We start from the raw sequence: 26252 nt of genomic DNA on the forward strand, positions 1-26252 counted from the left end.
TGAGCCAATAGTGTTTTTGTGGGGCTGAGGTGGCATGCGCACTCAGGTGCACAGTTGACAGGCCAGAGCTTGCAAGTTTGAGGCTGCAACAGAAGCGCTCATGGTGCAGCCTTGTCAGATACCAACCAATCTGTGGATTCTGCTAAATTCTTTGTCACAAGGAGGCATGAAAAAGGAAGGAAGTGTTTTGGTTGCAAAAACAGCCAGCAGCATATTGGGTTGTAACAGGAGTCTTGCTTGCCAATCAAAAGAAGTAACAGAACAGGCTACCTTGAATTTGTGGAATTTCCGCTAAGCTCCAACCTAAATTTCTGCCTTTGGAAACTTTCAAATGCAGTTTAAAAAGGCAAAAGCAGTTTGGCAAAGATGGTTTAGTCAGGGGGTGATCCTGCATTGAGCAGGGGACTGGACTAAGTGGCCTCATGAGGTTCTTTCCACCCCTGCTTTCCTATGATGTTGCTATTACAACTGGTCTTGATAGTATCTGTGTGTTATTAATTCATAGAAAAATTAATGAATTGCAGTTGTTGCAGGATGCAAGTGGATTTTATTCAGTGTTTAATTTCAATTGCAGATATAGAAAACAAAGCAGATTTGGTTTCAATTAGAAGAAGCTTTGAAAATGTTAACCTAGAGGTAAGATCATTTCTGTTGTGCTTTCTGCATTAATTATAATGGGACAGTCTCTCTGTTTCTCGTTTTCGTTTCGTGTTTGTTTTTATTTAAACTATTTTTATGTGGACTTTTTTGTGAAAGGTGCTTGGCAGATGGTTGCAAAACCTGGTTAGCTGCAACTGGGGTACTGTACAGGCTGCAACTGTAACAAGTTTCTCTTCTTCATTCATATGCATCTCTTTCTTTGTTGTTAGAACGCCTGTGTCTAGATCTGAGTCCTTCAGTCCTCTGAGGTTGCTAACAGATATTTTGTTAGCCCTTGCAGTCCTTTTATGAACTAAGTGGTAATCCCCAAAGCCATTTCACATAAGCTGCTCTTTAGGTTTCTTAGTCCCACTGAGGACAGTTAGGGACTTACATGATCTTAAAGAGCAAATGAGGGAAGACTGAGGGCAAACTAGGCTTTAATAAGTTGCAGAGCCCTGGGGGCTACTTAGCCTGGCATAGCACTGTACTAATTCAGCTACCCTGCTTTCTGGTTCCAGGGCTAGTGCATTTACAGCTAGCTCAGCATATCTCTGCATGGCACTGCGTTGTCCCATGTAGTCATACTCTATGTGTTTCTATATAAATAAATTGTGAGACTTCATCTGAAATACCATTTGCAATTTTCCTTAATCCATTTTGCCAGTTCAGTTATTTCCCCTTTTATTTTATTTATTTACACTACTGTTATCTCACTGGATTCAACTGGACTTGACACAGATAAAGCGTTTTTCCTTTTTTGAACACTGAAAGACTAAAAGCAGTGCCGAAAGCAAAAAAATCAAAGCTGTCCTGTCATCCCTACCACCCCTTGCCACACCCTGCTTTCATACTATTCTGTCCCTGTTAGGTAAGTAACTTGGCCTGTCATGGGGTGTCAAACTTGCCCTGCCTCCAGGCTGGATCTAGACTGCAGGGCTTCTTGCAGGAAAGATTCAAACACAAGTGTGGGGCCACCATCCTGCATGCCCAGTGTGGTTTTGTGCCCTGGTTATGCAGCAGGTCTCATCCTGAATTCCTGTCCCCGCTACCAGCCCCATGGATCACACAGCATGTCAGTGCAGGGCAAATCTGGCCCATGAGCCATACATTTGATGCCCCAGGCCTGTCATGTTAAGTCTTTCAATTTGCATCAATATGCATTAATTATAAGGGTAGTAGGAGAGAAAAATATGCTTCAAAAGTTTTCATCTCTCTCTAAGGATACCTCAGACTGGCTGGAAACTCTCCTATATCTTATGAAGATTTTTTTCCAATATCTTACAAAACTTGATACTTTTTCTTCTCCAAGTTCAGGCCTAGACCCTTCAGCTCAACTCTTCAGCTTCACTAAAACCATACAGATAATTTAGTTAAGATCTAAGTTTAAATTAAAAAAACCTTAATTTATTTTAAAGCTGTCTTAAATTTTCTTGAGCAACACCCATCTCCAAGTTTATGGCAGAATGGGATGGAATAATATGAATGATCAGAAACATGAGGCTCAAATGTTGACATGGTTTTTAACGTGAGATTGTTGAAAGGCATGAATTAAGGGGTTACAGTAAAAGTATATAAAATAATGGATAGTATAGAGCCTGTACTCAGCTTTTTCTGATCTGGTCATCGAGTACAAGAACTTGGGGAAAGTAGAATGTGGTGAAAGCAAAATAAGTAAAAGGAGGGAAATGCTTTCTCGCAAACACATATATCAAATGTGAAACCTTTTGCCACAGGCAGGCAGTCATTGAAGCTGAGAAGCTGGCAGCATTCCAAAAGGGGTGGATATCAAAACTGCAAAGTGGTTACAAGCAGCATAATTATTATTTTTTTTAGAGGTGATATTAATAACAAGGCTTCAGGCCAACCTCAAGATAGTTAAGTCGGGTAAGGTCTAGTATGTAGGGCATACCCCATGTCTGCTTTCTTCAGGCTTCTTACACATACTTTCTAAAGCATGTGGTAGTGGCCAAAAACAAGATACTAAATGAACATGTGTCTGATTCGATAATGAAACTCATATTTTGATAAAGGCCCATTCGCACTCAGAAATGCTGAGACACAGGTAAAAGAGTGAATTAAGGGGAACAAATACTTGTGTGTGGATTATCATGCCCGTGGCTGCTGTTTTTTATCATATATAACAAATTAAATATAATTTGAGACATGCAAAGTTCTGCATTTGGGACAGAACGATTACATGCACAAATGCAGACTGGGGATGATTGGCTAGGCTGCAGTACTGCAGAGAAGGACCCCATAGGGTTATGGCAAACTGTAAGCAGAACATGAGTCAACAGTGTGCTCTTATTGCAAAAAAAAAAAAAAAGCCAGCAGCATCCTGGATTATATTAATAGGGGTGTCAGTTGCAAATCAAGGGAAGTGATTCTTTTGCTCTATTCAGTACTGTTAAGAACCCATTTGGAGTAATGTTTGTAGTCTTAGGCCCTATACTTCAAAAAGGACATGGACAGTTTGGAAAGAGTCCTTTGCAGAGCAAGAAAAATGATTAGGGGCCTGGGAGACGAATTTTAAGGCTGAAAGAACTAGGGTTATTTCATCTGAAGAAATGACCAAGTGGGGATTTGATAACAGTTTTCAAATACCTGAAGGGTGATTATGAAGAGGGTGGAAATGGGCTTTTCTCTAGGGCTGCAGGGGACAGGACTAGGAGAAATGGCCTCAAACTGCAGCAGCGGAAATTTTAGGTTGGAAATTAGGAAGAACTTCCTGACTATGAGGGGGGGTCAGGCATTGAAACAGTCTACCTAAAGAAACTCAGGAGGTCCCTTTCAGCTCCACTTTCCTATGATCCCCTTTATAAGATCATAGGAAAGTAGGACTGAAAGAGACCTCATAAGGTCATCTAGTCTAGCCCCCTGCTCAAGGCAGGATCATCCCTGACTAAACCATCCTTGCCAAGTGTCTGTCTAATCTACTTTTGAAAGTTTCCAAGGATGGAAATTTTATGTTTGTGGTTCTCTGACTCTGGAGTAACTGTCACCAAGGATTTTGGCATTTAGAAAGGCCGTAGACAGATGTGCATTTGAAGTGCTCAAAATTCTACTCCAGTTCAAAGCCCTTCAGTTCTTGGCAGATCTATGGTTTCCAACCAGGACCTCCCCACATCATATTCCAAATCTCTGTAATGGTATACTGAAGCTTTAGCCATGGGGCATGGTAGGAGCAAATGCAGTCCTTCAGCATCTTAGTCGTCTTTGGGAGAGCAGAGGAAGGAGGGAGTGGGAGTGAAGTAAGGTGGATAACCACTTAGCTCACATGAGAGCACTTGTTAGCTGTCTGCCCTGCCCTCAACCCTCACCCCATGAAGCACTGTGGGATAACGGAGGACTGAACACTCTGGTGTTCCAACTGAGTGTTCCAAATGGTGCATAGAGGGATTGTAGGAAATGTTTTGTCCATGCATGCCTGTACACTTGTTGTCTGGAGCACTTCAAACAGAACATCTGTCCAGGGCCAGCTCCTCTTTCAAAACGTTTTTGGCTTTTTATTATCTACTTTCTACTGAGGGACACTGGCTAAGAACGGTCATCTTCAGAATAGGATCGGCTGGGGTGGGATGTGTCCCTGCACAGCTGATCCAGCTCACTGGCATCCATAGACATCACCAGAGCTGCTGTTCCATGAAGTCAGGTCCCCCTGGTGCTTTGGTGGCCTAATCCTGTGGGACAGCCCATGCAGGTTCCTCTACTTGCAGATGTGTGTCCTGAGTCAAGGTGTGACAGCCTGATACTTGTGCTGCAAGAATTCTCTGCAAGAGAATTCCCATGGCGCAAGCAAAAAACTGTCTTGCCATTTAGGTCATCACAAACTGTAATTTCCTTAGGCACTTGGAAGTGTGAGATGGAGCTAGGATGTCTGTTTGCTCACTTTGGTGGCACAAGAGTGATATCTGTTTACACCCGCTGAGCCAGGGGTGTTCTAGCTCAAGGTCCCCTCATCAATCAGTGATATAGCCAGGGGCAGACTTTAGGCATCCAGGGCAACAATCTGCTGTTTTTACCTCTCAAGAAAAATCTTCCCCCTCTCCCAAAATCATAATCAACATTTTTTTTCCTTAATGATCAAGGTGAAGCAAGTCTGCAATACTGAAGTTGGATAGTAGAGTAGGTGGAGTAGCATTGTTTTTAACCTGCTCACATAGTGTAATCATGCAAGTTTTTGGAAGATAAACCTTCTCTAAGGACTTGGATGTAGCTATTTATATGTGTACTACTTTTAGGAATGCAATCTTTTTTTTTTTTATATAGAACGTAATATACATGTACGTAAAAAATAATTTGGAGTGTAAAGGTACTTCATTCAGTATTTTGAGTATGCCGTAAGAATGTATTTATTAATAGTTCTATCTGTGTTTTTAAATTTTTTGATTAATTTGAATAATAGGGATGTTTTTGACAAAGTATTTTATTAATTTGTACTTCATAATATTCTGTTGACATGGCTATTTCTTGTGTGGGCTCTTTTTTACCGATGATAGGAAAATAATCGGCTGCTTGCAGACCTTTCTGAGATGGAAATGGGAGACAAATTCAGAGTTCGTGTGGATGTTATAGTACAAGGTGATGATAGGAACATTCCCAAGTGGATTACGGTAACATATTACTACATTTTGATAGAATCCATTAACTGTTTAAAATTGTATTTTTAAACTACTTGCCAACTTATTACTTAGTGTGCCTGTTGCTAGGAACAATTCAGATGTGCAGGAGCTTCATTAGTAGAAAATAGAATAATTTTCTTGAAGATAGAGCATCTTAATCACTTATAAACATTTGAATTGATTTAAAACTTAATGTACTAAGGAAACTGCTGAATCAGTGTACCCATTATAAATACAGGGTTGGGCGCAGTATATCCCAGTCTATTTTCCTCTCCTCTTCTTGGTGGAAATCCAGTGATATCCTATTAGAGTAAACTTTAATAAGCTCATTAAGACTGATTTTGGGAGTGATTTTTTTGGTTGCTAAATATTAATCTATACTACATTAGCTAATTTATGTAACATTACTTTAAATGCTTAGCTATTTCTTTGTAGTCTCCTAATGACTTTTTTTTTTTCCTTCAATATGGGTTACAGACCCTGTCAAGTAATGTTTATGGAATTTTTTTTATTATTATAATTGCCATACAGAGTATAATTTTATTTCCTCTTTGTAATCTGAGTTTTGATTTGGCTTTTGTATCTTGAGATGAGCTTTGTCCCCATTGCTTTTAGTGTTAAAGGAAAATTTAAAGAAACTGAGCAAACAGTATTCAAATAGCCTTTTTTACATTGCATGTAATTTTTTCCAGTTATAGAAGTAAAGACGAATTTACACATCTTAGTTGGCCTGCTAAAGTAGGGATGTGAAAGGATAAACACTTCAGTGTTAAGTGTATTTATATTGGTAATTCATTACCGGTTAACTTTTAGCAAAGGGCGCAGTCTGGCTCAAAAGGAAAGCGGCACAGTGCCCCAGGAACAGGAAGGCAGCAGGGCAGGCAGGAGGGAGGAGCAAGGAGAAGAGGGAGGGGCAAGAGGAGAGACTAATAACCATAGCCTATGAGGTTAAAGAGGAAGACAGCGGGCAGCTTAATTAGCTGCTTGTTCAGAGATGTCCCTCCTTTCCCAGCACGCCAATGGCTTCAGCCCCTCGCCTACTGCTGCATCTGAGTTGTCTGGTAGGGTATCCCACCGCTACCTCCCCTTTCCTTCCCCTCCCCTTCAGTCAAATGGCCCAGGGAGCAGCTCCCAGCAGCAGCAGCCATGTCCAATCTTCTCTGTTACCACTTAAATCGTTTAACCGATATGATTAGAGGAGGCTAAACAGATATTTTTTAAATATTATTTATATCCCTATGCTGAAGAACTAGTATTGTTATGGTTGTTCTTTAAGGAAAATAGAAGTTAGGCTTGTTGATGAGTTGCCTAGTACTTGTCTTATAAATCTAAGTAAATTTAAATATTTGGGAACGAAATGTAAATTTTATGTTTAATTTAGAAATGAACAAAGGTGATATAAGATTTTGCATACTCTACAAAATGTCCTTTGAAGTTTAACCTACAATTGTTTTGCTTAATAAATCTTATTGAAGCTTTTATTAAACTGGAGCAAGTATTGAATGGAACTTTCTCTTCCTGGATTTCATTAAGCTACTCCGGAACAAGGTCATGCCTCTCTCTCTCTCTTTATTTAGCACTAGTAAAATGGATGTCACAATCCAATGATGCTTGGGCACTAATGTAATAGATTCTCTAATTGAGTTCTGTGAGGTTTTTTTTCAGGTGGCACCTAGAGAAAAACCGGAAAGTATTCACCTACTTTCTCCATTACAAGGGCTCATGGAGAAATCTAGATTTGTATCTGGTGAGCATGATACTGAACATATTATTAATGATTTTAACATGTTTTACTGGAAACATAGAAGAGTGTGCATTATCTAAACATGAAGGTACAGTGGCTTGAACTCTTAAGGCGCAGGTACATATAGGTGCATTATTAATGCTTTTCTAGAAGTGTCTTTCAAAAATTAAAAGGAAAAAGTGGCTAGTATAAATGAAGCCCAGTTAATTAAAAGTGACCAGAAAAAAGCTTTTGAGAATTCTGAGAAGAAAGTTTTGTTTGGTAGTATCTGTTATTAGGTCAATTAATAATAAATTATTAGTAAGTCATGGAACACCTGCACAAACACCGCTCTCTTGGTCCAATTAAAGCTATTACCAAATATATCTTGCTTCCCATATGTTCCCAGCTACCACAGCACTTAAAAAAAGCTCAATAATATTTAAGCTTGGTTGTTTAAGCTCCTCCCTCCTGGTTCAGTCACCTACTCTAGATAGCTTCAGAAAACATCTGGATGCTCACCTTGCTGGGGTCATCTGACCTCAGCAGTCTTAACCTGCCCAAGCACAGGGGGCTGGACCTGGTCTTGAGAGGTCCCTTCCAGCCCCTAACATCTATGAATCTATGAATTTTTACATGCTTTAGTGTTTGCCTTGGTTTAAATGCAGGGAATACAATGATTAATTTTTGTCCAATATATCTGTTGGATTTGCTTCCTTGCTACTTTTGTCCCCTTTCTTCTGCAAGACAGTACCAGACTAAAATCCTGCAAACCTGCAACAGAAGACTCCCATTCATTTAAGTTCAAGTTTCACCCCTCTAGAGACTACAGATATTGGGCCTATCAATATAGTGCTTCAGCCCAAGGGAAGTTTCTATTACTGACACATTCAAGGCTCCTGCAGTCTTATAGGAATATGCAGCAAAGCACTCTAGATAATAAAGTGATTCTTTTAGTTTTGTTAAACAATAGAACAAAGTTAATTATTGTGTTGCTCATTACGCAATTGTAATTTAATCTCAAGAGTGTTAGTCTCTTTCATGAGAGAAACTAACATGAGTGCTCCTAGTTCCATTAATTAATATTTGGTTACTTTTGTATGAAATACTTAACACTTCACAGCATATTATGTTTTGCCTCATAGACCAAAAATGTTTACATTTTATAAATGAACAAAGTAAATTTAATGCTGTATTTTCTTATGTTTTAAGGCTTGTTTTATGCCATCCCTTTCTAAGAAATTTACCTTGGACTTACCAGTCAATGTCAGAAATTTTGAAAAGGAGAGACTGTTTTGCCTTTGGAATGAAAGTACTTTAACATTCTTTCAGCATTAGATTTCTCTCTCAAGCACTTTTTGGCCTCCTTTCTAAAATAACTTTACATTTTATTTTCTAAAACATTATCCATTTTCTGTAATCTATTAATACAAAAATGTTCACAAAATACGTATAAAAATCTTCTTGCTTAATTACCCTTTAACTTGATGATAATTATGCTGAAAAAATACTAGAGATTTTAATCACGTATCCAAAAAAATCTTTATTAAAGCTGAGTTTTATAAAGCTTCATTTAAGAGATGAAGATCAACACAGAATACTTTACAGCATTTGACAGTCTATAAAAGTTATAGACTTATAGTATGTAATAAATGTTACTAGAAAGTTTCTAATTACTATTTTGCCTAACTTTATTTGGTCTATAAGGAAGCTAAGATAATGGTTTCAGGAGGAAGGCAGAGTCAGGTAACATGTTTTGCTTCCAAATCTCAAATCACATGTTTCCACTGTTTCTTTTTGTTCAGAAGATACAATTGCACCCAGATGTCAACCTCTCACAAAGAAAAATGAAACTGGCTATGATAGCTTTTATGAAGAGTACCAGTCTGCAGATGAAGAATGTTCCTGGAGCAATGTCACACTTGCAGACTTGTATCCAAGCATGGTGGAGAACCTTAGTAAACTGATCAACAGACAAACTCAAAGAAAAATAGCTGATTACATAATCAGAAACTACAGACGCAGAGGATGGCATCCTAAAAAACCAAGACTTAATGTTACCATGGTAAAAACAAAAAGGTTCAGGCCAGCTAAAGTAAAGTGCAGCCTGCAGAACACACATGATGATGGTAATGATCAGGAGAAACAAAAATTACTTCCTGGAAATAAAGTCAATGAGAATAATTATGACACATGTTTAACTAGGGATGAATCTGATGTGCTGTCTTGCTTACCTTTTAATACCGAAGCAATGGAAATAGACTGTATAATAGACTGTTCTGGAAGTTTCACCAGTAATTACACTGAAACAACAGACCAAAACATCTTGAAGTCAACTGGTTTTCCAAATGCAGTCGTTAGAACAGATGAAACATTGTTGATTGAGAGTCCATCTCGGGCCGCTGTGTCACTGAACCATTCTCAAAGTAGCCCAACTGAGAAGCTTCCTGAAATATCTTCTCAGAAATACCCTTTTGTAACTTGCACTGGAGGTTTGGGATCAGTGTCTCTTTGTCTAATGAAGGATGGCGAGAACAGCAAAATTGATGGTGTAACTTTTGATAGTACCTCAGAGAGAAATTCTCCCACTTGCAACTTTAATGTTGATGCTGATACCTTTCTGTCACTGAACAACTACTCCTTAGCAAGAACATCAGATGCATTTCACAGACAACCTGAAATAAAGCCAATCAAAGAAGGTGTTTTGTTGCAGCGCAGTCATTCATTTTCCTCACTTCCTATGAATCGGAGTCCTAGCAAGGCTCAGCAGAAATATGAGACTGCGTTTGAAAAAGTTTACCAGAAGCTGTGCTCTAAAGAACTTCAGAAACCACTTATATTTCCAAAAACTCCTTCAAGCCTAAGGAGATTTGAAGAGAGAGAAAGTTTATTCAAAATTAATTTTTCTGATTCTGAGACATGTCATAAACAGTATGATCATGCATTTGACAAGATTTACCAGAAGTTACATACTGAAGGGCTTCCAAAACTCCCTACTTTTTTAAGAGCTTCAAACTTAAGGAAATATGAATGCATACAAATGTCTGAAACTGTAAATGCCCTAATTAATTCACCCATACGAACTTTGCCTTCTTTGGCCAGAATTAAGAGAGTAGCAGATATCCATAAGGAAGATCTTCTGTTTTCACCACTAAAGAGACTGAAAAATGTACCTGAATCTTACTGTCCTAAAGGAGCAAGTCCAAAGTCCTCTCATAAGAAACATGTTAACCCTCAGGCGACTGGCATGGACTTATCAAACACAAATGATGGGATTGTTGCCAGCCTCTCTCAAAGTCCAAATAATCAAAATTATGACTCTGAGAACTTTGTAAGGAAACTTTTACTGTATTGCCTTTTTTCCCCACGAACACACCTGAAATGTTAAAAGTCTTCTTGTGCCCTCATAAAATGTACATCCTGGGGAAAACTTTCAGCCTTATTTTAATGTAGAAGCAGTCAAATAATTTAAAAATATTAAACAATATCTTTAGTTGATTGCAATGACTATTGAAAGAAAAAAAAACCCAAAAATGTTGTTCTTTGAACATTAACTAAATCATGCCAGCTAGGTAAAGACAGTCAAAAAAGCCCAAGGCTAAATTGATTCAATTTTCACAGGTTAGTCTAAACTATGTATATTAAACTGACACACAAGTGAACAGACATTCATTTTTGATTTAGGAAAAGCAACCACATGCCTGCAGTGGTCCTGGCCAAAAGCCAGGCGGTGGGGGGCACTACAACACACCCACTTGCTCAGCTGGAGCAAGACAGCTTGGGCCAAGGCTAGCCTGCCCACTCTGTGAGGTGGGGAATTGCGGGGGAGATGAAAAGCATCCTGGGATGGTGTAGGACTGAGAGTTAACTGAACTCTGGAGGGGATCTGGGAGTTCAATAAACTGATTTAACCTAAATCACTTAAGCCTGATACGACACCCATCCATATTTATCTTAAACCAGTTTCAGCCATTTTGAAAGTAGTTTATGTTTACTGAACTTCTGTTATATTCCAGATTTGAACCAGTTTCCAATTACTTAGACCTGTTTGTGTGTAATTTCTGTCCCTAGCCCTTCACAACTTTCCTGTGAAACTGGCGAGTACTACTCCCCTTTTATTGTTGGAAAAATTGATGTTAAAAACTTCATACAATCCTGTTGAAACCAATAGCTTTTTACTAATTTTCATAGGTCTTAAATTGGTCCTGTAGTCCAGGGTTTCTTGTCCTGTTCTCCAGCAGTGTTTCCTCTAAGCTGTGTGGCGTGTGTGGCCATGCAGGCATGCTCATGCTATGCTGCAAAGCGTGGCCATGCACGCCACGCAGCTTAGAGACAATGCTGCTCTCCATTTCATGCAATGAATGCTGAGATGTTTGAAAACTCATTTAATTTATCAATGATTTTCTTTCAGAATGTTGGGTTTCCTGCTTCTCCAAATCGTACTTTTCTTGTTCATCCAAGTACTTTCCTGCAAGGTAAGTTCCAGAAGGCCTTGCATTATAGGTTAGGAGAACTGCTTTAAAGGATAAGGTAAGTTCCAGAAGGCCTTGCTTTATAGGTTAGGAGAACTGCTTTAAAGGATAAGCCAGTAGATCTCTGCAAACCATTTCCTAAATGACATCCATTTCCCTTCCCCCCAAAACACACCTCATGCAAAACAAATCATGAAAGGTTTTGTGAACTGCAGCTTGAGAGTTGTTTGGCTATTGTCTTCTTCCATTAAACCAGAAACTCTTTATAAAAAAAATTATATAGTGTTTTTTTTCTCTGATCTGCTTCAAGTGATGTACACATCTCTCTGTTAATGTGAATGGGGAAATTGGTAATTAGTTAATCTTATCCTTTAGGAACCAAATACTTTTATTAACAGTTTTAGGGTATGTCAACTTCCAGCTGCATTTGGCAAAATGTGGTTTGTTTTGTGCCTTAAACTCAGTAAGCTAGTTAATCTAAGTGATAAGAATGGTGTGCTTGAGTTGATAAGAGAATTTGCTCAAGCTCTAAATTTGAAAAATCAAGAATGTTTTTTGTAGAGGTGCACCAATATATCAATGCCATATTGGATCAGCACCAATAAAAGGAAAATTAACATTATCGGCTTTTTTGGGTGGTGTGGCCAATAACATTAAGTAATAAATAGAGTATGCCTTCTGGCGAGGGCCCCCAGATGCCCCAGAGAGCAGTGACCCACAGGTAAGTTTGTGGCAGGGATGGGACATGGGGGAGGGAATGGGTGTGGGGGGAGTGCAGATCGAGGTCCCTCACGGTGAGGGAGGGAGCAGGGCAAGGGCTGGGGGCACTGCCCAGCCTTGGCAATGAATGGGAACTGGGACTGGAGCGGCAAGCAGGATGGAGCCGCAGGCAGCTTTTCCAAGGGGTGCAGGGCGGGGGGTGACTCCCCTATGCTGTGCACACCCCCTGGGACAGGCATAGGGGAGCATATGTCCCCTAGTTTTGTGCATGGAGCAGATGCAAGCTGCATGCTCAGCTCATGGCTCTGCTCTGCTGCCTTTCCCTCAAGAGTCCTGTGCTAGTTACATGCCCCCTGGCAGCAGTGGGGGTGGCAAGTTATGCCTCCTGCTGCCAGGCAGTCAGGGGACGTGCAACCAAGTGCTCCTGAGGGAAGGGCAGCAGGGCAGAGAGCCCTGATCCCACAGCAAGCAGTCCACATTCCCCCGCTCGCTCCAGTTGGCTCCGGTTAAAAGTGTCCGAGTGCTTAAAAACAGTGGTGGCAGGCAGCGTTTGAACTAAAGCTCATTTGCCAAGCTTTAGTTCAAGCACGCCCGCCACCATTTTTAAGCACCGGGATATTGATCCCCTGAACAAGCTGCCTGCAGCTCTGTCCCGCTCTCTGCCCTGGACCTAGGTCCTATTCACTGCCCTGGCTGGGCAGCACCCCCAGCCACAGCCCTTGACACTCTCTAGCTCAACATAGTGATTTCAATCTGCTGCCCTTCCTCTCCACAGACTAACTTGCAAGGAGCTGGTCTCCACTCTGCCCGGCTTCATTCCTGTAAATTGGTTATCAAATCAGTATTGGCTGATATACCTGGTTCATGATTGGCCAAGAAAATCTTTATTGGTGCACCCCTAGTTTTTTTATCATCTTTACATATTTGAAAACTACGGTCTTGTCCTCCCATCCTCTCCAAGTCTCCTTTTCTCCAAACCAGCCCTGCCTTGTTCCTTCAACCTTTCCTTATATGACTGGCATTCTGTTTGTCACTTGCTTCCTTTTCAGTTTCTCTTTTCTTGAAATGTTGCACCCTAAACTGAAAAAAAGTACTTTAGCTAGTACTGAGTATTGTGGTGCTATCCTCCTCCTTGTCTTGCATATAGAGATTCTGCTAGTGCAACCCAGATTTGCATTTTTGGTTGTTTCTGAGTATTTCGTGACCTTTAACCTCCAGATCCTTTTCATTAGTGCTACTGCCAAGCCAGTTATCCCCTATGCATCTGTTTTAGTTTCTGGCGTTAGCATGTTAATTTTAATCTTTTTCTCCAAAGCATTTATAGCCTCTATTACTTGTATGTCCTCTGCAGATTTTATCAGTTTACTCTCTTCCTGTAAAGTAAACAACACCGAACATGGAACAGGTCCATTTGGAGTCCCACTTGGGACCTTCTGCTCATCTGACATTGAACCATTAATAGATTCCCTTTGCTTATGGTTATTCAGCCAGCTAATGCTAATTCTAGCTACCCACACTTCTGCTGTTTCCTCACGAGAGTATCTTGTGGGACTGTGTCCAAAGCCATACTAAAGTCCAGGGATATTATGTTCAACTCTTACTTTTCCTACCAACTCAGTTACCCTTGTTAAAGAAGATAATCAAGTTTGTTTAGTATGGTTTATTCTTAACACATGCATTCCTAGTCCTCCTGACATTTACTGGTTTGTTTCCTCCAGTAGCTTCTCAGGTAGGGAAATGAGTCTAACCAGTGTTTGATGCTCTGAGCTTTCTTTTTCTCCATTGGAAAGGTAGGCACTACATTAGTCCTTCTCAGTAGGGGTGTGCGAAACAGGCCATATTCAGTTCAGATTTGGCCCGAACCAGGGACGGTGATTTGATTAGTTGATTCAGATTACTGTCACCAATTCAATTTGGCTAAATTTGAATCTGAAGATATGAAGAATCAGTGATTCAGCCATAGTCACAGTTTTAAATGTCTTTTCTACATACCTCGGGGTACCAGGTGCAGCTCGTGAACACTGCGATGGTGGGGCAGATGGAGTGTCCTGCAGGGGTGGGGGTCCCTGTATGCTCTGCGCCAAACCTGGAAGTGGACCATGAGTATTTCTGGTCCGCTTCCGGGTCCTCCACCGAGCGTGCAGGGGGCCCTGCCATACTACCCCAGCTTGGCAATTTGGCCACGGGGGGGGGACCATGGGTGCCCCCCCAGACCCAGGAGGCTCCAGTCGCCAAGCGGGGGGGGCGCAGGGTGGCTCCCCAGTACGCTCCCCAGCAGACCTGGAAGTGGACCAGAAGTGCTTCTGGTCCACTTTAGGTCTGCTACCAAGCACGCTGGGGACCTCCCCCCACTCCCCAACGCTCCTGAGGGACGCTCTATCCACCCTATCATTGCACCATTCACAAGCTGCCTGGTACCTTGAGGTATGTAGAAAAATATTTAAAGCTATGTCTAAATCATTGAATCTTTCCGAATCTCTCCAAATTGAATCTGAACTCTCAAGGCTCCTGATTTGATTTAGAGATTCGGCCACCGAATCAGGCCGAATCTGCCAAATCGAATCAGCAACTGAAGCTTCTCACAGCCCTACTTCTCAAGTCTTCTATGTTGCAGCATCATGTATCAGCCAGGATATGCCTGAGTGTGTCCTGTATCAGCTGGAAATGCACTCCAGACCCAAAAGTTCACTGGTGAGGCCACTGAGGGGTAGTCTCTCAGGCAGCTCTTGACCCCTTAGTACTTGCCTGCTGTCTCTACAGCTAGTTCTTTCAGCACCCATGGGTGAATTCTGTCGGTCCCTCCTGACATGCATTCATTCAGGTTGTCAAAATTCTCTTACACATTTTTTATGCAACAGGATCTTTGTTGATAGTATGTTGGCTAGTCTTGTGGTCAGATGTTTGTATGTATATGTGTGTGGTGTCTTTTGTGACTGAAGTAAATTAGTTACTGGATAGTTTACCTTCTCTGCCTCTTCCATTAATAGCTCACCTATCTGTGAGCAGCTGACTCATAGTTGTCCTAGTCTGTCTTTTTCCTTCCTTTGTTGAACCCTTTCTTCTTACCCCTTCAACAACTCTACTGAATTGTAACTTTTTTTTTTCTGCTTTCAGTTTCCTGATTTTTATTTCCTTTCGCTTTTGTTCTGTTCTTGTATTTCTCATATTAGCAGTTGTCAATATTTCCTGTGCAATAAGTTACATTCAGTTCCAGATTTTCAGTTCAAAGCTAATGGTGATGTTATCACCTCAGAAAAAAATGAATTGGTCTCTGAGAATGTTCTACTTTTATTGCAAGGAACACTTAAGATCAGCTGAAAGAGATTAGAGGTCCTTTGTTTCCTCAATTTCTTGTGCTTTTCACATGTTGGGCTTTCAGCAGTGAGACCACTACAGCACTACTCTGAAGGGAGCTCATATAAATGTTACTTTTCGGTTCCTGCAAGAGGGCATATGCTGTTTTCTAGGAGCATGAGGAGCAGAGCTGCTGCTGTTTCCAAGTTTGATATTGTGGAGATGTGCCCTTGTCCTAGGATCCCTGTATAATAAAAGGGACAAGAAACCACATTTTTCACTCCCTAGACCAGGCGTGGACAACTATTTTTGGTGAGGGCCATATAGGGAGTTTAGATGACCTATTGTGGGCCAAGTCAGCCCGGCTCCCTTACGCAACAATACACCAATACTACCTATGGGACTTTGGGGTAGATGGAGAGCAGTGTTCGGGAATGGGGTGGGTAAGCAAGACTGGGCCATGGGTCAGTGACAGTTTGGGGCTGACAGGTGGAAGGCAGCTGGAGCCAGAGCCCCACACACTGAGGCAGGAGCCTCCTGCCTAAAGCTCCCCCACGGCTTGGAGTGGTGCAGGAGGAAGAGGAGCTGCAGCTAGAGGTGAGGGGAGCAGAACAGCCCTGCCAGCCCAGGCCCCACCAGACACACTGCTTTCAGCAGGGCTGTTCCCAGTGTGACTGCAGCCAGCTGGGTGCTGCTCTGCTCCTTCTCCCCCTGCTGTGCCACTCTGGGTAGGGAAGCTTCAGTCAGGCGGCTTGCACTGGAAGTAAGGAAAACAGAGCAGCACCAGGAACAGCCCCACTAGAAGCTATGCACATGGGTCAGGGCCCAGGCCGGCAAGCATGGGCAGGACCATGGAGCAGGCTGCCCCAGTGAGAGCAGGTGGAGCTCAGCCCCATGCAGATCGCTGCATGTGCAGCCACAGGCTGGATCCAGTCAGTTGGCAGGCCGGATCCAGCCTGTGGGCCATATTTTGCCCACCCCTGCCCTAAAACATTCTGTGCTTATCTGAGGACAAGGCATAGTGAGATCACACACACATACACATGCACACACATTTACTCAAATTGAAGACAAGGGTTTTCCCCCATTTTTAACATGCAGGGAGCTTTGTCTTGAATGCTAGGGCAGGAGCTGCTGCTGCTGGTGCTGGCCAGAGCCAAGGTGACTTGCGATAGCTTGTACAGTAGGATAGGATGGAGAGACTATGTTTTGTGGGGGTAAGCAGGACAGGAAAGGCCATGTCATGCTGGGTGGGGGGACATGCTACAGGGAAGACCATGCCAGGAGCCAGAGCTGGAGCTGCTGCCGCCACTATTACTTCTACTGCATAGGGTAACCAGTGACCGAAGTGGCAGTGGCAGCAGAGGACAGACAGGCTTTGGGCAGGGGTGCAGTGCTGGCCAGGGGGGCAGGCACTGGGGGGGAGGGAGGGAGGGAGGAATGACAGGGGGCACTAATGGCTGGCTCCCATGCCACAGAGGTGGGGAGATGAATTTATGATGCCCATCCAATAATTAGACTACAGCTACTCCTTGCTTAACTTCGTAGTTACAGTCTTGAAAAATGCAACGTTAAGTGAAACGATGTTAAGCAAATCCAATTGCGTCACAGTAGTTACCTACTAGCAGGTGGTGGCCAAATGTTATAACCAAACATTGCATGACTTTAAATGAGTACGTTCTCTAATAGATCAGCAATGTAATAATGAAACAACATTAACCAGGACAGCGTTAAGTGAGGAGCGCGCGCGCGCGCACACACACACACAGAGAAAATTATAGCAAATTTATAATTTTCCATGTATGAAATCTGATTATTGGGAGAGTTGCTTTAAATTCAACATTGTCTTAGATTCATGTAAATATGGGTGTGAGAGTATGTGCGCGTGCGTTTTTATTCCACCCCCAGTGGCTAAGGCAAGAGGAAGGGGATAGGATCTAGGAGTAGAGTTTTGCACATCTGTTCTGATTGAAAGGCCTTGATTCAGTGTTTCATAGATTTCATAGACATCAGGGCTGGAAGGGACCTCGGGAGATCATCGAGTCCAGCCCCCCACCCAAAGGGCAGGAAGTCAGCTGGGGTCATAGGATCCCAGCAAGATAAGCATCCAATTTTCTCTTGAAGGTGTTCAATGTAGGTGCTTGAACCACTTCCGATGGCAGGCTGTTCCAGACCATGGGGGCTCGGACAGTAAAGAAATGTCCAGCCTGAAACGGTCTTGCAGTAGTTTATAACCATTCACCCTTGTCATCCCTTGGGGCGCTCTGGTGAACAAATGTTCCCCCAGATACTGGTGGTCACCCCGATAAACTTATAGGTGGCCATCAGGTCACCCCTGAGCCTGCGCTTTTCCAGGCTAAAGAGCCCCATGGCTCTCAGCCATTCGTCATAAGGTCTGTTTTCCTGACCTTTGATCATGCACGTGGCTCTTCTCTGGACTCTCTCAAGCTTCTCCACATCCTTTTTGAATTGTGGAGCCCAAAACTGGACCCAGTACTCCAGCTGCAGCCTCACCAAGGCCGAGTATAAGGGGCAAATGACATCCTGGGATTTGCTTGAGAAGCATCTATGGATGTGTTATGCACCAGCAGGAGATGAATGGGTAGCAGGATGAGCCCCAGCACATATAGTGACATTCATGGTTCCCTCTCTTCCTGAAAAAAATCCATGTGGACTTCAGTAGGGTACCAGGAAGCCCATAAACTTTTCCAAACTTCTTTTCAGCTTGATGACGTACTACATAAGGGGCCTTGTCAGAAACATGACAATGTTCCTATTAATGCAGATAGCCTAGCGATGTTTCTCATTCTTCCCACCCTCCACAATTCTGAAAAGGTTATTTTACAAGGGAAAGAATTTTCTTCCTTGCATTGTTAGAACAGCATGTAATCGTGCAGAGTTTTGCATATTGTTATTTTTGGGGTATTATAAAAGGGAAGAAACTATAAATTGGTTACTTTTACAACAAGCAAGCTGTTGCTTTGCATGTTTTTACGATACATGAATGTTCCTTTACCTTCACTATAAATACTATTCAGTGTTTTTTGAGATGTACATTGCAATAAAGTGCTCCTCTGTGAATAATCATAAATGATATATGGGTATATCAGCTGAAAGGTTAATAAGTTTGAGGTTTATAACTACAAAATTCATGTTTGTGAAAGCTGCACACATTTTAATTTGCAGTTGGAAGGGTAGAAATCTCCTTTTGCTTTATTTGCTTTTGAAACTAATGGGTCAAATGAAGAATTTTTTTGATCCTAGATGTTATGTACAGTAAAACTTGCCTTCGTTTTGAAGGAAGGACTTCAGATACAATAGCCATTACTATGATGCTCTTTCCAAAATTTCATTGACAGCCAGTTGTTAGTAAGGATTACCAGGTTGGATAAACTAGTCTGAGACCCAGATATACAAATGTACCTAAATGAGAGAGGCAATAGGCTCCTAAATAGATCTGAGAGTCATTCTTTAGGGCCCCTCTCTCACCTTTTGGTCCTTTATATCCACCTAGTACATGGCCTGCACTTCTGGAAGCAACATGCTATGTTGGAAAGGAACCGTCATTTGTGCACGCTTAAAAGCACAGAGTTGGTTGCATTCTAAACTGCCTCTTAACTGGGGGTGTGAAATGTCACCTTTTCTAAATCTACTTAGACTATAGTAAGCCAAGTTTTATTTAAAGAAAGACAAGCCAGTAAAGTAATTCAACTGGTCCTGCCTCAGCTGGCACTGGAGATGTCATACCTAGCATACAGGTATGGCAGTGATGAGGAGGGATCTCTGCCTGACATAGCGGTAAAAGGCTGTGATCTTTTCTCCTGGGGCCAGCAGCTCTTTGGTTTAGCCCAGGGCGGTCAAACTTACCCTGTTCCTTGGACTGCATCTAGACCATAGGGCTCCTCACTGGCCAGTTTACCGGGCAAGCAGCAGTTGCAGAGGCGACAGTGTACCAAGCAGCTGTGTGGCAAGCAAGGCTGTGGCAGCAAAGCCCACCTGCCAGGGGCCATGCCCAGTGGGGCTCCAGGGCCTCAGATTCCACAGCAGACCATGCCCCTGCTAGCTATGCCAGCCTCACCACCACAGCTCCCCTCCTGAATTCCTTGGGCTACTCGTAGCCCTGCAAGCAATATATTTGACATACCTGGTCCACCCTCTCGTGTAGGCCAGAAAACAAGTATTCTGTTTTGTGAAGAGTGTTGAGGACACCATTTAGTCGTGTTCTGCAAAGCATGACTACTTTGTGAGTTGGGTTTTGGGGTGGGGGGAGGGGGTTTGTTTTTTAAGGTATGAAAAACCTCAGCAGCCTCATGGTTACAGCATTCAACTGGCATATAGGAGATACAGCTTCATGCTCTGCATTTTTATTATCCCATATTCTAGGCAAGGTCCCAGAACACTTGGCTGTTCTGAAATTGGTTTCTCAATCTCAGATTTTGACCAGAAATACTATTGTGAACGTGAGAGAGACCTCCCCAGTAAAATTTTCTTCAAATTTGAAAGTTTTATGAAAAGGATACATTTCAGCAAATTCTTTGTTGAGAGAAGTACCTTCCATCAAAAAAATCATGACCTAGCTTCACTGTGCTTTAGCTTGTTAATTGTACATGTTAAATGGTAGCCTGAATCTAGTTCACTCTCTGGCTTTAACAAAATAGGGATCTTATTTTCTTGCAGTTGTTCTTTTAATCTTCTTTCCATTATGAATTTTTGGTGGTATCATTGGAAGAGAGAGTTTTATCTTGTATTTAAAATGGGAGCACTTTTTAAAAATTGGTCAGTTATTAACCTCCCATAAATTAAGGGTTAATAGGGTGCAAAAAAGGTGACTGCTTATCTCTGAAGTCATTTAATTGATCTTGCAGTAAGTGCTGGGTAACAGCAAATAGAGTGCTAGCAAGTAAAGATTTTAGTCCTTGTATTACACTGGTTAGGCCATCTTGCCAGGTAAGTTTTTGTCTTTGTGCGTCCCTCTTGTTTAGATTAGTTAAATTTTTATGTTTCAAAAGATGCAACTTCCACCCTTTTTGGGGACTATTTAGGAATTTTACCTAAATATATTTTGTGCTCAGAAACATTGTTTCTTTTTTTCCCCTCTGTTTTCCTCTTTGATAATTAGCCAGGGTTTTCATTTGCTAGGTATCTTTTTGTTCCATCCAAAACAAATTCCCTCAATTTCTAGTGATTGAGATTTTTTTCAGATTTTTTCAGATTTTTTTTTAGATTTATGTTTCTGCCCATATCTAAGTAACAGCCAAACTATGAATATCTATATTTAAGTTGTTTTTAAATCAATCCCTGATTTTTCTTTGTTGGTCTTACCAAACTTCTGAAATATACTGTACTTTCAGTCAAAAGTAACCATTAACTGAATGTAATATCATGTGACATTTCAAATTTGCATCCAATTTATTTCAGTACCTTTGGTTTCATTGCCCCAGTTTTCAAATTTTTTTGCTACGGAATATTTCTGTTCTGAATTACTGTATTTAATCAAATCCAAAATTAAGTGTTCTTTTTCCCTCATTTAACATGGGGAAGGGAACTCTCATCTTGGAGTCAAGTACCAGGACCATGGCTGTAGCTACTGCCATTGCTATGTGGCAAGGATAGCTTGTGGAGCAGGGGAGAGGGTGAATTTGGGGAAGATCACATGGCGCAAGCACGTGTGTGTGTGTGTGTGTGTGTGTGTGTAGAAATAGCTGCCACAGGATAAGTGGTGTCAGGAAGGGGAGGTGGCCTATGGGGGGGAAGAGGCAGCAGGGGGTAAGCACTGGGGGCAGTGTGGGAGATCGGTGACGGGGAGATAGGTACTAGAGGTGCAGGTAAATACAGTACTTCCCCTCTAGCTATGTGAAAGAACACATTAATATTGAACTATTTTTTAAAAAGAAAAGAAAAAAAACAAATTTTGGGTAAAGTGTGTTTAATGTGACTTGAGAATTTACTAATATAATATATATATATACTTTGAACAAGGCATTGGTATTTTCGTGTTTGTCAGTTCATTTTCATTCATCTTGTCAGCAAAGGAAGAACTCCAGATGAAGAACTGATAAAAGTAACTTAAATTGTCAAATGCACAAAGTTAACCAATTGCAAGGGAAAACCGAAGAAAAAATATATTTGTTCACTGCTTTGTTTTAGTAATCTGTTCCTAGTCAGCACACTACCTGCACACTCTTCAGAAAGATTCTTGACTTTTTTTTTGCCACGTTTAAGAGTCCCTTAATTTTCTGTTTTCCAAGTCCAATTTTATTTTATAGTTTGTCCCAGAAATTGTTAGCCTTCAATGTCCTTTATAATATTTCTCTTTACCGATGTATGCGATGCACTCTAATTGCCCTAACTCTGTAATGATGATACATTATAAAGACTTTAAAGAAAATTAGCTTTACACTTAAATATGTTCACTGTTTTGAATGTTAAATGCAAACTGTATTTGAAATTGAATTTGGACACAACCTTGCTGACTAAGGTGATGATGGTCTGAGCTACTTATCCAAGCCCATAGCAGTCCAGTGTTTTAACAATCTTCTGCAATACACAGTGTACTCCATGTGGTGCTTAAAATTTTTCACATTGTTCATTATATCACCAGAATCCAGGATAGCAGATATCTATGCAACTATTCCTAGGATGCTGCAGAATCATGGATCAACTAGAAATGCAGAAAAACGTCAACAAAGGCAAGTGACTTTTTCTGAGCAGTTAAAAAATAAGTTATTTTGCAACTGGAAGTTACTTTGTTTCTTTTCTCTCTCAAAAAAAGAACATATTTGCAGTGTAATATCCTTCCTTTTAAAGATATGATGTTTGAGGAAACAGAGTGTGCATATTTATATTTGTTCTTATGACAATAAAAATAACTGATGCAGTTTTTATACCATTAATAGTGTCATATCAGTCCTTGATCAAACCTATACTTTTAGGGTGCATTTTGAGACTTAAATATTGCAATACCTTGCATCTTGATAGGTTTTGATGCAGAGGTTTTAAAAGCTCTGATTTGCATTTCTCTGTCATGTGTTACATATTTCACATGTGCTCCATACATGAATATGTGGTGAGAATGAAACAAGATGTTGATGGTACCCGTTATACTAAATATGTTGTGTTAATGGACATATGTTAAATTGCGTTCATCGTATGTCGCGGACCATCTTGTCATTCTTGTGCCCACTAGTCTGTGTATAAACTAGACCTCTTGACAAGTAAGGCAGGATTGACTTTAGACATATTTATTTGTTTCCTTTCCCATCAAATTTAGTCTACTTCACGGTTGGTAATTTTAGCCTTGTGACAGGTTCAGATTCTAATATCTGCTTACTAGGGCTTTAATTTGTTTAACTGAATTAAGGGGAGATATTAAGATAACTTCTGGAAGCTTCTGAAGCTTCTGCTCTTGAAGTCATGCTCATTTGGATTTCATAACCAGAGGATACCAGGTTTATAAACACTGGAATGTAAAATATAAAGCACAAGATAGTTTTAAAATCTCCTTTATTTCCAAGAATATATTTTTAAAACATTCTCTAACACTTGGTAACACAGAAAATCTCTTAAGACTTTAAAACATGACTTCCTATTTGGCATTCTATTAGAAGCATCTGAAGGATAAATCTGTTACTTGACACTCTCAAATAGTATACCCTTCCCAGACTCATACCATTAAACTTTTGCAATGCCATTATGCATTCAGTACAGCTGATCTCATGTGAAAGAGGCTTCTGAGGCTGAAAATTAGTTGAACATTTAGAAATTTAGAATAAATAATGTAATTTGGATGATAAGTAGATGAGTTCTTCAGAGAGTGCTAAACAGATTGTGGAAGTATTTCAGCACCAATCTTAAGGAAAAGAGATCCCAGGCTTTGAATAAAAAGGAGAGAACAGTAAACTGTTCCTAAATGAGTTTAGGCAGAGATGAATGTGAAGACTCTACAAATATGGAAAAGTCAATGCAGTGTATGATCTCGAGTAAGCTTAACAGATGGGATGATTTTTTTGTGAGCTTTACTTGTCTCTTCCCACTTAAATCTCCTTTTGGTAAATCGTTACTCAGCTTCTTAATTCATACTTGTTTTCTTTCTCTCTGTTTCTTTCCTTTCTGTCCCTCTGGACAGAAACTTTTTATAAGATTGGCAAAGCCAAAAACCGATTTCTGCATGTGTGCAAGTAACAGGCTGTATGAGAAGCCATAATGAATGTTTTCTTGTCAAGCTATCTGGAATAAACATCGATCTTTGTTCCTTAATTGCAAGTCAGTGAACATGCATTTGTATAACCTGAATGGGCTCTCAGCTGGCAATTTTCTCCAGCCAAAGACTTGATATTTTTTAGACATCTGAGATGCCTGTAATAAACACCCTGAGAATGAGGCTTTTCCTTAATGTTCTTGAAGCATTCCGAAATCTTACAGCCAAGCAGATGGCAAAGCAGCCATGTGTTCCAATTAACAGTTGGGAAAGAAACAGATAGATCCTCATTGTGTCTGGAAAGATTTGACAATCCTTGGCAAAAGGTGTTTACAAAAGATAAATATCAGGAAAGAAAAAGGACAGAAAGTAACAGGTTGGCTGTGGATCTATTTGAATGCTGCTGGCTTGGACTCTGGTGACAGATCACCTAACACAGTGATCTCAACCTGGATGAATTCACAGTAAATCTGAAGAATAAGATGCCAATCCTTCAGTTCCTAAGGGGAGAAATGAAAGGGAGAGCAAAGGAAGTATTCTCCCTCTTCTGGAACTTTCATTTTTATTTATGTTCAGATATGACTGCTAGATTAGATCTCAGAGTTATTAGCCTAATTTGAATTAATAAAGATTTTCCTCTCTTTGCTGAAATTATTGGGACATTAAAAAATGGAAAGAAGAAAAGAATCCCTATGTTCAGGTGGGTGTAAGAAGGAGTACGGTAGGCCCACTGCAGTTAACAATTAATGCAATTAGGTGACTGGATCCTTTGCTTTGATATTCTGTTCTTCAGAGGTTCAGTTACTAGTAACTATAATTCAACAATATTCTTTTCCAGGATATTCAGAAAACTCAGCTACAATGATGAGTGAAAGAGGACTCCTAACATCATTTTGACAACTTCATGGCTACCACCCAGCCCAGGTCATCTGTGGAAGGCCATAAAGAAATTGTTTTATGAATTGTTAAAGATATCAGGGACAGTTTTAACTATTGCAGACTGAAATTTGCAATTCCTGCTAAGGAGGGAGCTGAAGAACATTGCTCTGTATTATACAGTTTATCCTAATTTGTACAGTCCCTCTTATCCAGAAGAGTATCCAGAAGGATTGCAGGGCAGTTCTACTTACTGAATTGTTGTTTATCTGACTTTTGAGGTGTCTGCTTGCTGCGAGAATCAAGGCTCCTTCTTATAGCTCAGCATATATTTGTAACTCATATATTAGTAGTATTCATAATTGTACATGTTTGGGCTACACATAGTTCTTTTGTCTGCTGATTAACACAGGTATCATCATGCTAATAATAATGTATTAACAAGCTCTGTACTTGCCGGAATTCCTACCCTCTTCTGTGAATAGTGGCTTTTTATATGTGCATGTTATTAGGCTCCCGACAACATTAGCTAGAAAGGTCCAAAGACAGTATAATATTATGAACCTGTAATGCGGCCATTCTATTAGGTTCCAGGTTTTAATGTTTAATTTTCCATTTATCTCATTACTAATCTTGTCTGTCTAATAAAATTTTATGTGTTATTGGATTTAGTAGTTGTTTTCTTTTTTTCCTAAAGTTTGGTAACTGTAAGAGGGAGCAGAGTCTCTGTTATGAAAAATGGAGAAAGAAAGCTAGAAAGAGGTCCTGACCACTTAAAAACCAAGACCTTTTGGGACAGTACGAGCCACATGCAGCTGAATAAGCCACATGACCAGAAGTTGAGGAGTGGCTTGGACAGATAAAAGTTAACCCAGAAGGGATGGGTGGGGGCAGTGGAGGCCTGACCATCAAGAGGACAGGATGGTCCCCACCAGATGGACCCTGTAAGTAGCCCTGGCAGGGGAGTGAGCTTGAACAGAAGAAATTCTAGTTTCCCCTTTTGTTTCTATTTTGTTTGGACAGCAGGCCTGTGGGGCAAATCCCTGTGAAGACTGTGTCCATTACCCTGAAATAGGGAAAGAACTTTAAGCTGAGATTTTTTTTCCTTTTTTTTTTTTTTTCCTTTTTTTCCCCTAATGGACAGTTGGTGAACCAGGAGTGACTGTAATGGGAGATGTGGAGGCCGCAGGACAGGGTGTCCTAGCACCCTGCCCAACCTACTTCCCACAAGAAAGATTACTGCCACAGGCATGATAGCCCAAGAGTCTACTGTGGTGGTCCAAACAGCTACTGTTGAGTGGCTGTGATGCCCCATGTCTTGGGCCCTAGATCTGAAGGGGTGGTAACCTGGGAGTAACCCAGAGCCAAAGGCAGTGAAACTGAGACAGAGAAGGGGGAAGCTGGTGAGATGACAGCCCGACCAGGAAACCAAGAGTACCACCCAACACCAAGAACACACCAAGCTGTGAGACCTGGCCTTAGGAGTCCTTTCTACCCAAAAAAGCATGACAAGCAAGTGTCACTGGGAGGACTCTGAGCAGGTGGGTGGCAGGATGGACTGTGATGGGCAAAGGGACCCTCTCTCTCCTCAGCCCTGCCACCGTAATAGATCATATTTTAGGTTCATTCAGTATAGATTGGGTGTAGAAATATAATTTTTCCCAGTTTTATGAACACCTATTATATGATGATGTGATATGGTTAGT

At 41.0% G+C, this 26252-nt stretch overlaps 1 protein-coding gene across 2 annotated transcripts in view; it reads left to right on the plus strand.

Annotated features, from left to right (window-relative positions):
* HJURP (Holliday junction recognition protein) overlaps positions 1-25707 on the plus strand; it is a 69788-nt gene extending 44081 nt beyond the window's left edge. For both annotated transcript variants that reach the window (XM_090057954.1, XM_090057963.1), the window contains exons 7-13: positions 575-636; positions 5142-5255; positions 6930-7011; positions 8793-10318; positions 11399-11462; positions 22075-22162; positions 24509-25707. In XM_090057954.1, coding sequence (XP_089914080.1) covers positions 575-636; positions 5142-5255; positions 6930-7011; positions 8793-10318; positions 11399-11462; positions 22075-22162; positions 24509-24542 — 1970 coding nt within the window. In that variant the 3' untranslated portion in view covers positions 24543-25707. The remainder of the gene's footprint in view (positions 1-574; positions 637-5141; positions 5256-6929; positions 7012-8792; positions 10319-11398; positions 11463-22074; positions 22163-24508) is intronic.
* The last annotated feature ends 545 nt before the right edge of the window (positions 25708-26252 follow it).

This window comes from Crocodylus siamensis, chromosome 1 (assembly GCF_052110815.1).
Source record: "Crocodylus siamensis isolate JL-2025a chromosome 1, ASM5211081v1, whole genome shotgun sequence".
In the NCBI taxonomy this organism is placed as follows: domain Eukaryota; kingdom Metazoa; phylum Chordata; order Crocodylia; family Crocodylidae; genus Crocodylus; species Crocodylus siamensis.